We start from the raw sequence: 13,445 nt of genomic DNA, 5'->3' as shown, positions 1-13,445 counted from the left end.
CTTTTATTTGTATAATTATACCGTATTTAATTTTAATGACAAATTAAAGTGTCGTTTGTGACGTTAGGTACCGCAAATATCTAATCAAACTACAAAAGTATATTTGGATTTGTTTAAAAGATACAAAATTATAACTGTTTATGTCTCTATTTCCATTTTGTTTTTTTTCCTTGATATATATGCGAATATTCGGTATAATCAAGAAACCTAGTAACAAAATAATCCAAACAATTTCGCAATTGAATGTTGTATAAATCTTAAAGAATTCAATAACTTTTAAAGAATTCACCCTTGTAAACATCTGCAAAAAGCCAAGACTGAATTCAATGTGAATGCTGTATAAATTCAGACAAAAATGTTGTATGAGAGAGTCTATGAAATCTCATAACCATGCTACTACAGCAATATGGTTAGAGGAACCTGAAAATGCAACATTTCTCAGCAACTAATGGTTCAGACAAAGAAACAAAAACCCTAGGCAGCACCCTTGCCCTTCTTCTTCTGAATCTTCTTCATGTAAAACTCCAACTCTTTACCCTCCAAAATATATCTACACAAAACCACACATTGCGTCAGAGAATTTGGGGATCAAACAAAGAAATGGCCGATAAGATCGCGGAGAGATGAGATTCGAGAGATGTACCCATCAGCACGACCACACTGGCCCGGCCTTGATGAGATACAAGCCAGCAAACGACCAGTTGAGAACTGGTCATCGATGTGGGAGTCGAGAGCTCGGTTCTGTTGACGTTTCTCGAGCTTCCTCAGGACATGGTTGCTCTTCTTTGTCTCCTCGGGGGCTGCAGCTTTCTCGGCACCATCTTCACCTTCCTACGGTAGTACCAAAGAGAATATCCGGCAAATAAAATTACAGAAACCATCAATAAACAGAAAAGCTGTAAAGCTAATTTACCACATTCTGATCCCTCTGGTCACCAAATCAAGATAACTTTCTACGTAATTGAATCTTGAGACTTACTAACCATACATTAGATAGGGTAAGTGAAACAGTGCCATAATAAAATATGAAAGTGGAAGGAACCAATTCATGATTATAAGAATTGGTCTCAATTTAGCACAGCTTGATTCCTCTGGTCACCAAAATCAAGGAAATTTTATTCCTAAATCTTACACAGATGATCATAATTGAATCTTAATAGACTACTAACCATACATTTAGATACAGGGAGTGAAACAGTGTGGAACTAAAACGCCAAAGTGAAGGGATTGATCAATTCATGACAGAAGAATCAGTCTTACCTCTTCTTTCTTGCCTGAAGAAGCTGATGCCTTCTTCTTGCGGCCAACCTCAACACCATAGTGGGAGAGGTACCATTGCTTGAAGGGTGCGGCATCGATTTGAACTATAGCACTCTTAACCAATGTTTTGGTGCGGACAAGCTCGTTATTTGATGCATTATACACCACATCGAGGATTCTACTCTTGCGGGTGGCAGCCTCACTACCCCACGAGAAATTTCCCGTGTCGAGTCTCAAAGCTCGCCATTTAATGTTTCCTCCTCTAACCCTAAGCCTCCTGACTGTTTTGTTGCTTGAAAGCTTAGTGTTTGCGGCAACTCTTCCCAACTCGTACCTTTATGAGATCCATAAATAAATTTTAGCACTAATGCTTTGCAACAGAAACCAACGACATCACAACTCGCAATTAACACCAAACTGAAATACCCATAAAGGCAGTTAGAGTGATAGATGATGACATAAGATAAGAACAGAGGTATCAATCAAATTTCATCCATCACCCGCATAAAACAATTAGAAAAAAAATGCTACAGATTCTACAGATACTTAAAATCAAACATCAATCAGTGTGGGGCTTTCCGAAGATAATGTTAAGACATTTTCGATGGAGGGAACACATTGAATAATGGGATTTCCAGTAAAATCAATGATATAATCCTTACAACGGATGATAAGGAAATATTTTCCAAGTCCTAGAACATATGATTTTACGACTCTAAACATGCAAACCTAGAAGTATACAAGAACAAAGAGCCCGAAAAACGAGAAATAGATGTGAAAAAAGAAAAGAAAAAAAAACTCACTTTCGCTTCTTCCTCCATTGCTTCTGCTTGCCACCAGTTGCACGCCTCTTGTGGATGGAATCACGAGAAATACCTAAAACAAAATCAGATTATCGATTCAGATGTCACCGAGATACGAAGGATTTGACGAAATAACTCCGAAGAAACAAAGAAGCGGAAGAAACTTTCGATAGATACGCACCCATCGCGGCGACGGAAAAATCCTATGGCCTCTTTCTCCTCCAGACGTCTAGATCAGTTTCCGAAACCTAGCAAATATATACGGGTGAGCTTTTTCTAAAACCCTAGCAGCTTCTAATGAAATTACTGAATTACCCTTAATAATTGGGCTCGTGGTAAAGTTTAGGCCCATGGACTTCTCCCTCGCAACTCGGGCCGCGATTAAAAACAACCATTACTTCACAAATCACCCGATTATCCAAAATACGAACTTCATCCAAACCATTAGACCGATAGACGGATTAAAAATTTAAAACCCAGATCACAAAATTTGCTTTCCGAATTCAGTCCAAAACCCGCTGCTCTTCGTGATCAAAGTCTTCGTGATCGAGGAACGAATCTTTGGTTAAGGTTCGGTTTAATAGTAAAGGACACGAGTTGAAAGTTGGTTAACAAAAACCGGAATGAATTTCAGATAACCAAACTGTTAAGAAAATGTGAGCCTCGTAAGGTCAGTCTCCTCACACCTGCTGCAACTGCAAAGACGCTCAGCAATGGCGTCGCTTCTCGCGATGGGATCTTCTCTCTCTCATTATCGTCCTTTATTTTCGAGAACCCAGCATCTCAGACGCATCTCTTGCTCTACGGATTCCGGAAATTCAGAAATTGCTCGTAAGGTACGTACGATTTCCATGGCTGCTTTGCTTCGGTTCCGGTTGGTCTTTCACCACTTGATGTTCTTGGTAAATTCTTGCTTTTTCACACGAAATTTTAGTGTTGGGTTCCATTAACATGGCGATTATGCCGGTTTTATACTTCACTTTATAGTTTATATGCATGTTCCAGTTTGTGTTTTAGTCTGATTTGGGTTTGAAGGCCTAATATAATGGGTTTCTACTTGATAAGTAGTTTGCATTTAAATTTTTTGATAATGATTGTTATCTGGGAAGAAGTTCTGATGTTTCATATCTTTGGTTTTGTTCGAATCTTATGAAGTGATGGCTAAATGTTCACCGGTGATTTGGTGTTTTCTGGCCTTGAAATGCTTAAACTTGACATGGGTTTTTCATCAGATTCTCGAAGTTAGGGGTAGTAGCCTAATATGAGGAATTCACGGTTCTTCATTCTTCTGATCATAAACTGAGTGCATGGATATCGTATGAATAGTCAAATTCAATGTTCTTATCCGTTAACTTGGTTGTTGGTTGTGAATCTGGTGCGCTTAGGACAGTTAATCCAGAAGAGGAAGCTGACGGGAGATTTCTCTAGAGAGTCTAAACTCGTAAATTATGCTCCATTAGTTGAAAGCTTAAGTCGAAGAAGAATGCCTGATGTTGCTCATGAGCTTTTTCTCGAGATGAAATCGGAGGATTTACTGCCAGACTACCCAACCCTATCGACTCTAATGCTTTGCTTCGCAGAAAACGGGCTTGTTTCTCAAGCACGTGCTGTTTGGGAAGAAATTTTGAACAGCTCCTTTGTGCCCGATGCTCTGGTAATATCAAGGCTGATGGATGCTTATAAAAAGATTGGGTGTTTTGATGAAGTAACCAAAATCACGAGGGAAGTAGGTAGAAGGCATCCTAATCTGCTTCCCAAAATATACCCACTTGCTATATCGTGTTTTGGAAAGGTTGGTCAGTTGCAATTGATGGAAAGCGTAATAAAGGAGATGACATTGAAAGGAATCCCCATAGATTCAGCAACTAGAAATGCAGTTGTCAGATACCATAGCCTTTTTGGTACTTTGGAACAGATGGAATTTGCTTATGGGCAGCTCAAGAAGCGTAGGATTCAGATAGAGGAAGAAGAGATAAGAGCTGTGGTGTTTGCATACTTAAAACAGAGAAAATTCTATCGGCTACGTGAATTTCTAACTGACGTTGGCCTTGGTAGGATGAACATTGGAAATCTCTTGTGGAATTCTGTATTGTTATCTTATGCAGCTGATTTTAAGATGAAAAGCTTGCAGAGAGAATTCCTTAGAATGAGGGATATGGGTTTCTCTCCTGATCTTACCACCTTTAATATTCGGGCCCTTGCTTTTTCTAGAATGACCCTTTTTTGGGATCTCCATCTTACTCTTGAACATATGAGACATTTGAACATTGTTCCAGATCTTGTGACTTTCGGGTGTGTGGTTGATGCATATGTGAACAGAAGGCTTGCAAGAAACTTGGAATTCACATACAAAAGGATGAACCTGGATGATTCTCCTGTAGTCATAACTGATCCATTTGTATTCGAGGTTCTGGGGAAAGGAGATTTCCATCTGAGTTCGGAGGCAGTTTTGGAGTACCGTCCTAGGGAGAATTGGACTTACAGAAAGCTGATTGGGATTTATCTCAAGAAAAAATTGCGAAGAGACCAGATCTTTTGGAATTACTGATCAGCTGTAAGCACTTTATGATGCAAAGAAGATCACATTCGTTATCACAATTTCCATGGTAAGCACCTTTAATACTTCGAAAAATCGAGGTTAAAAATCACTCCTCGATTACATTTACGCACATTCATACGCATGTAGATGCAAATGTATTACGCGTACATATCTTTATATCTTCATTGCTGCTGGTTGGTTATCTTGGATTTGTCTTCAGATTTTTCAGCAAAAACCAATTGGTTAGCTATTTCGGGTGTATCTTGACTAACTTGGTTATTCTTTCTTGCATCATTTCTCCATATGCAGTTTATAATAGTTGTTGAATATTAATAGCATTCTTTTAAATGGCATTGAGTTATTTTTGTCCGTGCATGTCTCAGAATCACACTTATTGGAAACAGCTCTATATTTAGCAAGAAATGGTTCTCCATCCCAAAGTGGAATTTGCTGTTCTTTTTCTCTATGCTTTTTTTAAGTCTTGATAAGGCCTCATGTTGGCTCTATCTATGCGGATTCTTGTGTGTACCCTTGAGAATGCATTCCATTAGCTGTTTCCTCAATTCTTTCTTAGGTCATTTACAGCTTCTATTCCCTTTTTGTAAAAGTTTTTAATGAAATATGGGGCATAATCTGATATGCCCTGTGTAAATACAGAATGACATTGTAGCTATACCGGGCTTAAATAAGTAGGAAATGCTTCCCCCTCCGGATTCTTGTTCTTTTGAATCATTGATGCTTGGACTTTAGCTACCGACCCTTTTCTATTCTTTTGAACTTTATAGTCTGGTAACAGAATCATAAACAGCGATACCATCGGATCTGAGGGTAAAGTATGGAGAGGAATGAAATACAGGAAGGAACAATGGCTGTGGCTATCGATAGAGAAAAATCAAGCCATCAGGCTCTCAAATGGGCTGTCGAGCATTATATACCCCGGAGCAGGTCCGTAAAACTCGTTCACGTCATCCAGAGGTCACCACTTACCACCAATGGACCGTCCCTCGATGATGAATTGCCCGATAGAAAAAACAATGGCAGAAGGAGCTCTCAGATGTTTCTTGCATTACGCTGCCTTTGTATGCGCAGAAATGTAAGTCTCGAGATTGGGATTTTTGACGGGTTTTTTTTCTGGTTCAAGGATTCTGTGATAAGGTCTTTGATGGTATCATGATTGCACTTAAAGAATGGATTACATTCTCTACCTTTGTTCATGCCTTTCTTTCTCTCTAATCTTTCCTTGTTTCTTCTCTTGGTATCAGATACAAAGCGAAATAGTGTTATTGGAAGACCAAGATGTGGCAAAAGCGTTGATTGAATATATCACTCAGAATAGCATTGGTACATTTTTGCTAGGTGCCACGGTGAAGAAAAGCATTACCAGGTCAAAAACTTTTTATCTGAAATTGGTTTTTCTTTTATACACCTTCGTTTATTTTGGCTCCCGAGCCATGGATGGTGTTGTTGCTTATGCATTTCCCATTCTTTGGCTCTTTGGAGTTAACCAAGGATACTGTATTGAATTTCTTGTACCTTTTAAAATGATTCTGATCTGATTTAAAAGGCTATTCAAGGGAGAGGACATTCCCAGTAATGTGATGAGATGGGCACCGGATTATTGCACTGTTCTTGTTGTATCGAAGGGAAAGTTAGCGAGTGTACGGTCTGCAACCCGTCCTCTACCTCAAGCTTTGATGTCATCCTCTACGGGAAACACACCACTGTCACCACGTTCCACCGCCATTGATGAGGCACCTTCTGTGATGTAAGCTTGCTACCTGCAAATTTCTTTTAGCATCTATGGCATCTTTGTTTTCAAGATAGATTCGATTTTTTGGACATGAATGAATCGGTTCTCGTGGAATTTGAATAAACAGGTCGTTGTCTAGAGATGAAGATGTTTTGTTCGAGGAGCTTTCAACTTTTGAGCCTGATACCCCCGCTGTCGCCAGGATAAGCACGGACAATTCGCTCTTATCCTTCTATGAGAACCTAGGCTCCCGAAACTTGTCGGAGATTTCTAAGGTCTCGAGTATGGATTGGAAGCTTTGCGAGAAATCCAAGTTGTCGGTCGATCTTTCGAGTTCTCGTGGTTTGCCATGCATCTCAGAATGGGCTCCAGAAACAAATACATCGGTGGGAAATACGGTAACTAGTTACTACTCTGTCAATATCAATTAAGTGATTTCATTTTCATTGGCCAATAGATGTTCGGAGGTGTAGCTCGGAGAAGTAGGATTCTCTATGTTGGTAAATACTAATTAGGGGTACTCATTTTGGGTTTCGGTTCGCGAGTTTGGTTATTTAGGTTATAGAAAAACTATAACCATTTTGGTTTTTATATCGAATTCGGTTAGGTCAGTTTTTCTGTTTTTTTTTGTATTCGCTTCGTGCTTGGATTATTCGTTTATTAACGTTCAGGAGGATAACAAGGTCGAGATGAGTTGGGTAAGGATAGAGCTGAAGCAGACTATGGAAATGTATCGCGCCGCATGCAGAGAGGCACTAGCGGCTAAACAGAAGGTAGCGGAGCTCGAGATATGGAAAAAGAGTGCCGAACAAAGGCTTCAAATGGCCGAAGAAACGACTTTGGCCATCGTGGAGATAGAGAGGTTGAAATGCAAGGCGGCGTTAGAGAAGGCGGAAACGGCTCAGAGGCTCGTAGAGCTCGAGGTAAAGAGACGGGTGGATGCCGAGAGGGTGGCGATGAGAGAGGCCGAGCAGAGGAAGATGGCTTTAGATGCTCTTGGCCAGTCTCGGGCCGTCGTTAAGCACGAGAGCTTACTCCATATCTTGATCGTTCTGTTTCTCTTGTATCTCTATTTCTCCATGTTCAAATGACTTGAAAACGACCGTCAAAACTGCATTGAGCTGTCGGGTTATTAGATGTAGTGGAAATATTCTTGCAATTCTGATACTTATTCGAAGGTCTCGTTTATCATAGTTTGATATTTGTGTTCGTACCCGAGGATTTCAGGCACTCTCGAATACCCGAGATCGGTAACTGTGGATATCCGAATCCAAAAATTATTTAAAATACAAATTTATAACATAAAAAAAAAGCATAAACCAGGATAAATTGTATCTGTTGGATGGATAATAAAAAAAAAACATCTTTATTTTTGGCAATAGATAATTAAAAAAAAAACAAGACACATGCCCTGAATCTGTGAAGACAAGGTGCTCGATTTCTATTCGCCGGGAGAAAACGTATGGGTCGTTTCTTGTCACGCAAGAAACGACTTCAAAACTTTACTCGTCGGTTATAAGCTTTCATAGGGTTCTGGAACTGGAACGTTGTAAGAGATTGCGATATTCCCCGAGTGCCCAGATCGGGAAAATGTTTCTGTAGGCTGAGTAACTAATCATGCAATTCCTGTTGAACACTCCCATGATTTCCTGAACATGAACACGACAAAAACAAACATAAACTGATCGTGATCCTGAAAGACAAAACCTGCTTCGAAACAACTGTTTTGTATGATTCTCCGCGTGTCACCTGTTGCGGGAAATCTCCGTCTTCCATCTGCGAATTTATCAGCAGTTTCGCCCCGCGGTGCAAAGGCGTCCAGTCTCTACTTGCCTGTACAGAAACGAGATCGGAGGTTATCATTAAACGCTAAACCCTAAACCGTTGTTTCACCCGAAAGGGCATGTATCTATACTTCCGAACTCACCTGTCCTGCCTCGATAAGCGCCAGCATCGCCCACGATGTGTTCACGAGATGCGGTCTGTTCCCGGGAAGATTCGTATACTCCTTTATACGCATACAACAGATTCATTATAATGTACATTATGCAGATGGATACTCGTTTTTTCGGGATTTATACTCGGAGTGGAACCTTGTTTTGGCATGAGAGGTAGCTCTCCCCCCATCCACCGGAACTAAGCTGCCTCGAGAGCAAGAAACGGCACGCCTTTCTTATACAATTGCTGGTTTCGTATACTTTGCCAGCAGCTAATAGAGCTTTTATCCCGAACCATGTCGCGTATGTGAAGCAAACTCCCCACGAGCCGTACCTTGAAACGTCGTACGATGAGTTCGAAGAAAATCGGTAAAAGATAACTTGCCATTATGTGCAGAGATCACTGACCATGACCCGTCAGGAAGTTGCGTTTTCTCGATGAACTCCACCGCCTTTCTGATGCATTTTTCTATCTCCATTTTCCGATACCCCGGAAAAAGTTTCGTGAATAACTCGAGGCCTTGGATTGCAGCGGACGTGCATTCTACATACCTGCGGGTTTCAGTCTCGGTGTCAATGAAAAGGAAGTTACTCGGAGCAAAATTTCCTCTGTAGTAGCCTTTTGTTCTTACTGGTAATCTATGATGATATCGCCGAAAGTTTCTGATGGATTAATAACCTGAAACCGAGATAGAAAACGAATCAGAACTCGAGTATCGTTCGTTCCTTGAAGACGGAATCAATTCGAAAAAGGAATAAAAGTTTACCTCTAACCAAGGATATGATCTAGTAAGCTCGTATGAGGCAAATCCTCCATTGCTGTTCTGAAATAGGTACAAGGAACAAAGCTTTTCAGCAATTGTGTATGATCACAAACTGCTGAATTCGGTTATACCTGTAATGACAAGATGAAGTTAACGGCATCGAAGAAATGTTCTTCGGCCATTGCTTCCCCGACGAGTTGTCTTGGCATTTTCCAGAGTAACAAAGCTGACTGCAGCAAGAAAATACCGTCTCACAATTTGCAGATTTCGGGTAACCTTCTCGGGAAAGTCTTGCCAAACTTCAGAAGAGATAAACATTGAACAAGGTGTTCGATATTTCTCCCCGAACATGAAGAACTACAGATCAAGATTTCACCTTCAAGGCTTCAGCAGTGCAGTCCGAGACGGGCCAAGGATTATCGGCGGTGGAGAATCCCCATCCTCCTTTGCACGGGTGACGGTACCACGCCGCGGGATTTCCATATGTGTTTTCCCTAATCTTTTTTTTTTCCAGATAACCGAATCCCTAGGGTCAGATACACTGATCAAGAGAACAACTGAATAAGCAAGAAGCCAGAGATAGTGATAAAGAGGGTTACTACTTGAGTGTTCTTGATGTACTCATTTGATTTCCTAAGCGTTGATCCGTATTCATCCACCAGATTCGTCGCCAATATTGCTTGGACCGCAAAGGCCACGTCCCAAAGCTGAGATCCGTTGTATCCCTGCCGTCGTTTTCACAAAAATTTACGTCAGAAATGATACTGAAATATGTAAATGAGATGAACAGATGAAAAAAGCTACCTGCATTTTCATGCCATCTTCAGCGATCCATAGATAGTCTTTAACCCGAGAGAGATGACGTTTAAACTCTTCGGAACTCGGGTCCTCGACCCAGCAACAAACCATATTCAGAACCTTAAATTCAACGCAAACCCGAGAACTCGTTAACGAAACTAGGGAGACGGATTCAGCGCAGAAACGTAAAACGAGACAGAGAATACCGGTCGAACCTTGCTCACGGGGCCGAGGCAGATATAACGAGTGTTGCGATCTTCGTAGCGGATATGATCCATCACTGTCTGAAGAGCCCTGTTCCGGAGCTTGGACAAGGGCCATCTCCCGAGAAGGGGTTCGGTTATGTTCTTCAGAGACCACCATAACATGTCCTGGATCATCGGATGCGGATAATACAAATCCTCCTGACAAAAAAAAAAAACACGACGGACCAAACGTTAAACTCGTGTTTTTTCATATATCCAATGATGATTCTGTCCGGAAAAAAAAAATCTTTCGTTCTGAGAGCACTGACTTTGGCACATAGGTTTCTTGCGATATCCCAATCGATATGGTGGTATGGGACGGTGTAGAGCTCTCGCCTGAGTGAAAGAACGACGCCGTTTACGCGGCACACGTATCTTTTGCCGTATAAATACGACATCGGAAGATATACCATCCTGCAATGGCACCACATTCGACCTACACACAAACATATATATATATATATATATACATGCATTCACCGTTGTGTTGATTCATCAATACTGATGATGGCCAACTTGGTTTATTAACGAATAATTGAATCAATCTGAACCGAATAACACATAACCGTAATCCAACTGTCTAGCATATAAAAACTGGATGATTATGACGTCTCTAAAATGGAAAAACTGAATTCGTACCGAACCAAACCGTGTAAAAAATGATCAAACTCGATTGTATGTTCATGCAATTACACATATAAAGGAAGAAGTCGAATTTGAACTGGAAACCGAACCCGAACCTGGATGAAAAGGAAGAAGATCCGGGAGGAGCCATAACTCTGGCGGTAAAGGATTGTTCCCACTCCATTCATACACTCCAAGAACCTGTTTTTTGTTTTTTTCACACTTGAAGTGATTCACCACTACAAAACCAAATCAACCTTCCTTTCACGTTCATATACGAATCCGTACGTACCGACAGCCATAACTTTCCCCACGACGGGACGTAGGTGGCGCCACCGTGGCCGTGGATCCAACGCCTGGACATTTCCATGGCTCCATCTCCACCGTCCATTTCTTCCCCCATCAATCTCAAGGCAACGTACGAAAGCACCGTACAGAACATTGTACTGTTTCCTTCTATGTGTAGGCCCCATCCTCCATCCTCGTTCTAACAATTAAACAAAACGTGGTTCTTGTCGGTTTTCCGCAATGTTTGGATTGAGGGTTGGAAAAAGTTGCAAACTTTAGTCGAGTATATGTGATTCTTTTTTAAAAGATTATTTGGATGTTGTTATATATAACCAACGGACCATATTATTTACATAAATATGTGATTATTTAAAAACCTGATGGTTATACAGATAACGTCGCATTTCCATCTGATGCTGCTGCGTTAGAGTTTTGTCCAAAGCTCCTGTCACATATAGTCCGATAATCTGCGACCGGATTATTACATTGTTAGGAGGAGAAACCATATTACATAAAAAAAATGTAAGAAACAAAGCATATATATATATATATGTATTATGTGCATATCTCCGATAAAACCAAATTGATCTTATCTATATTTTTTTTCCAAAAAAAATAATTATTTTCTTTGTAATCCGACAATAAATTTTTGTAGGCACGTTTATATTAATATATATATATATAGTATGATCATATGACGATGAATTATATGTAAATTATACAACGACAATGTTTTCATTTTAAGAACGAAAACTAGCTTATAGGTGTCCGTATTTTATTATAATTAGCGAATTAACCCCAACACTTTTACTCAAATCAATTAAGCCCAAGCTGACACAAACTTCTCAAACTGACAACTTGTAGAAATACCTGGAGTAAATCGTCAATAAAACCTCACACAAGTTGAATCGCGTTAATTTTACAGTCATTGCAAAAGTATGTGATATTTCAAGATTCGGATCAATTGGTGAAATGTGAGAGAGGGAGAGAGAGAGAGAGAGAGAGAGAGAGAGAGAGAGACCAAAGGAGGCAAGAGGAAGAGAGGGCCACCATAGTCACCAGGCCAAAACCCATCATCTGATTGAAGAGCTGAGTAATACCTCAAAGCCCCTCTCAGTGCAACACTCACCACTTCTTCATTCCCTGCCCCTTCTTCCTTCACCCTCACTTGTGGGAGCTTCTCCATTGGTTTCCCTTTCTCCCTCAACATCTGCTCAAGTAATTCAACAACTGGTCTATAGATAGACTGCAAGGATCTTCAATCTTTCTTACCATATTTTTAGACCGGATATATATGTATATATATATAGACAATATCGATATTATAAATCACGCGTATTATATAGGATTAGTAATAAAGAAAGGCCACCTGAAAACGAAAGAGAAGATCGGAACTGTGTTTGGAACGAAACCGGCCGATAGTGAAGTTTCGACGCAATTCGGAGATGTGTTTGATGTCTTGGGGGCTTCCAAATCGTTCGTCAAACTCCCAAAACTGTCTTCCCAAATTCCCATTCACACTCTCTTCCTCTTCTTCTCCTTCCGACAGCTTCACTCTCCACATCTCTCTCTCTCTCTCTCTCTCTCTCTCTCTCTCTCTCTCTCTCTCTCTCTCGTTATAGTATGAGAATATATATATAAACCCAAGAGATTGTTTATTTTATGGTAGATGGAGGAGTTGAAGACAAATTACAATTTAAAAGGATCTGTCACATATTTGAGAAAAGGCATCTAGAACATTTGTTTACTTTATTCGTACACAAGATTCTTTCGTTATACCATACAAATTCTGATCGTTCTCAATGGTATGGAAGCTGAAATTTTTTGGCAGTTGGGCTGTTTATATCACATAGGACAATATAAAGATTTATCAATTATTATTATTATTTTGAAATATATAAGTCGGTTCATTATTCAGGTTAATTGTAGGAGTGGACCTTGATAAATGATGCAGTCCACGACTATAATGGATATCTATAATATATAATATAATATCGTTACGAAAAAGTGAATTATAGATTAGTTTCTTTTTTTTTCTTCTTATACGGCAATTTTGTTTTATTTCTATGAATTGTGCATGAAGGTGGATGATTCAAATATATATATATATAGCCTTTCATATGATCCTTTGCCTATATTATTGAACTCCATATTTCTCGTTTTTTTCCTTTCTTTTTGGTATATATATATTTTAATTACATTATTAATTAGCGTAATCGATAAAACAATAAGAGATTGTTAAATAGTTAAAGTTTGGATTTTGGTTTGGGGGTTCGGTTTCAACTTGGTTCGTTCTAGTGTCTTGAACCGAACTTAACCGCAAACGAGGAGTTAGTTATGCTTGATAGCTCATCAGCCTTTGTCTGAAAACTGAAACGTAATACTAATTACGCTATTTTTGGAAAAAAAAAATAAAGGCGAAATTACAACACAGGAA

General features: G+C 39.8%; 3 protein-coding genes across 10 annotated transcripts; 1 reads left to right on the top strand and 2 right to left on the bottom strand.

Moving 5' to 3' along the window:
- Positions 1-294: 294 nt before the first annotated feature.
- On the bottom strand, positions 295-2,320 carry LOC104799634 (40S ribosomal protein S8-1-like). The gene is made up of 5 exons (XM_010522264.1): positions 2,245-2,320; positions 2,064-2,136; positions 1,261-1,594; positions 644-831; positions 295-550 (listed from the first exon to the last, which is right to left on the bottom strand). Exons 1-5 carry the CDS (start codon positions 2,246-2,248, stop codon positions 475-477), a joined length of 675 nt encoding a protein of 224 aa, XP_010520566.1. The 5' UTR covers positions 2,249-2,320; the 3' UTR covers positions 295-474.
- Positions 2,321-2,719: 399 nt separating this feature from the next.
- On the top strand, positions 2,720-7,514 carry LOC104799633 (U-box domain-containing protein 51-like). Of its 7 annotated transcripts, none has more exons than XM_010522263.1 (6): positions 4,581-4,669; positions 5,399-5,695; positions 5,865-5,986; positions 6,167-6,367; positions 6,480-6,750; positions 7,024-7,514. In XM_010522263.1, exons 2-6 carry the CDS (start codon positions 5,438-5,440, stop codon positions 7,441-7,443), a joined length of 1,272 nt encoding a protein of 423 aa, XP_010520565.1. In that variant the 5' UTR covers positions 4,581-4,669; positions 5,399-5,437; the 3' UTR covers positions 7,444-7,514. The 7 variants fall into 7 exon arrangements, 3 of the variants coding, with proteins under 3 accessions (XP_010520565.1, XP_010520564.1, XP_010520563.1); XM_010522262.1 differs by having other exon boundaries at positions 4,582-4,669; positions 5,388-5,695; XM_010522261.1 differs by lacking the exon at positions 4,581-4,669 and having other exon boundaries at positions 4,677-5,695.
- Positions 7,515-7,702: 188 nt separating this feature from the next.
- LOC104799632 (lanosterol synthase) lies at positions 7,703-12,603 on the bottom strand. Of its 2 annotated transcripts, none has more exons than XM_010522259.1 (18): positions 12,378-12,603; positions 12,030-12,218; positions 11,386-11,475; positions 11,013-11,207; positions 10,837-10,921; positions 10,366-10,532; positions 10,067-10,255; positions 9,858-9,971; positions 9,656-9,778; positions 9,430-9,552; positions 9,185-9,283; positions 9,057-9,137; positions 8,922-8,968; positions 8,698-8,841; positions 8,446-8,623; positions 8,280-8,360; positions 8,102-8,185; positions 7,703-8,001 (listed from the first exon to the last, which is right to left on the bottom strand). In XM_010522259.1, exons 1-18 carry the CDS (start codon positions 12,570-12,572, stop codon positions 7,876-7,878), a joined length of 2,310 nt encoding a protein of 769 aa, XP_010520561.1. In that variant the 5' UTR covers positions 12,573-12,603; the 3' UTR covers positions 7,703-7,875. The 2 variants fall into 2 exon arrangements, with proteins under 2 accessions (XP_010520561.1, XP_010520562.1); XM_010522260.1 differs by having other exon boundaries at positions 9,057-9,113.
- Positions 12,604-13,445: the final 842 nt, after the last annotated feature.

This window comes from Tarenaya hassleriana, unplaced genomic scaffold (genome assembly GCF_000463585.1).
Source record: "Tarenaya hassleriana unplaced genomic scaffold, ASM46358v1 Cleome6, whole genome shotgun sequence".
Lineage (NCBI taxonomy): Eukaryota > Viridiplantae > Streptophyta > Magnoliopsida > Brassicales > Cleomaceae > Tarenaya > Tarenaya hassleriana.
Note: the sequence above shows the minus strand (reverse complement) of the source record. Positions and strands in the feature narration are given on the sequence as shown.

Excerpts from the sequence above, each read along its gene's own strand:
- LOC104799634 (XM_010522264.1), bottom strand. Across the intron at positions 1,595-2,063 it reads CAATGGAGGAAGAAGCGAAA|GTACGAGTTGGGAAGAGTTG; the intron begins GTGAGTTTTTTT and ends GATCTCATAAAG. Across the intron at positions 832-1,260 it reads CTTCAGGCAAGAAAGAAGAG|GAAGGTGAAGATGGTGCCGA; the intron begins GTAAGACTGATT and ends GTACTACCGTAG.
- LOC104799632 (XM_010522259.1), bottom strand. The coding sequence starts at position 12,572 with ATGTGGAGAGTGAAGCTGTCGGAAGGAGAAGAAGAGGAAGAGAGTGTG. Across the intron at positions 9,553-9,655 it reads AGTACATCAAGAACACTCAA|ATTAGGGAAAACACATATGG; the intron begins GTAGTAACCCTC and ends GAAAAAAAAAAG. Across the intron at positions 8,969-9,056 it reads GATCATATCCTTGGTTAGAG|GTTATTAATCCATCAGAAAC; the intron begins GTAAACTTTTAT and ends TCTCGGTTTCAG.
- LOC104799633 (XM_010522263.1), top strand. The coding sequence starts at position 5,438 with ATGGAGAGGAATGAAATACAGGAAGGAACAATGGCTGTGGCTATCGAT. Across the intron at positions 5,987-6,166 it reads GTGAAGAAAAGCATTACCAG|GCTATTCAAGGGAGAGGACA; the intron begins GTCAAAAACTTT and ends CTGATTTAAAAG. Across the intron at positions 6,751-7,023 it reads ATACATCGGTGGGAAATACG|GAGGATAACAAGGTCGAGAT; the intron begins GTAACTAGTTAC and ends ATTAACGTTCAG.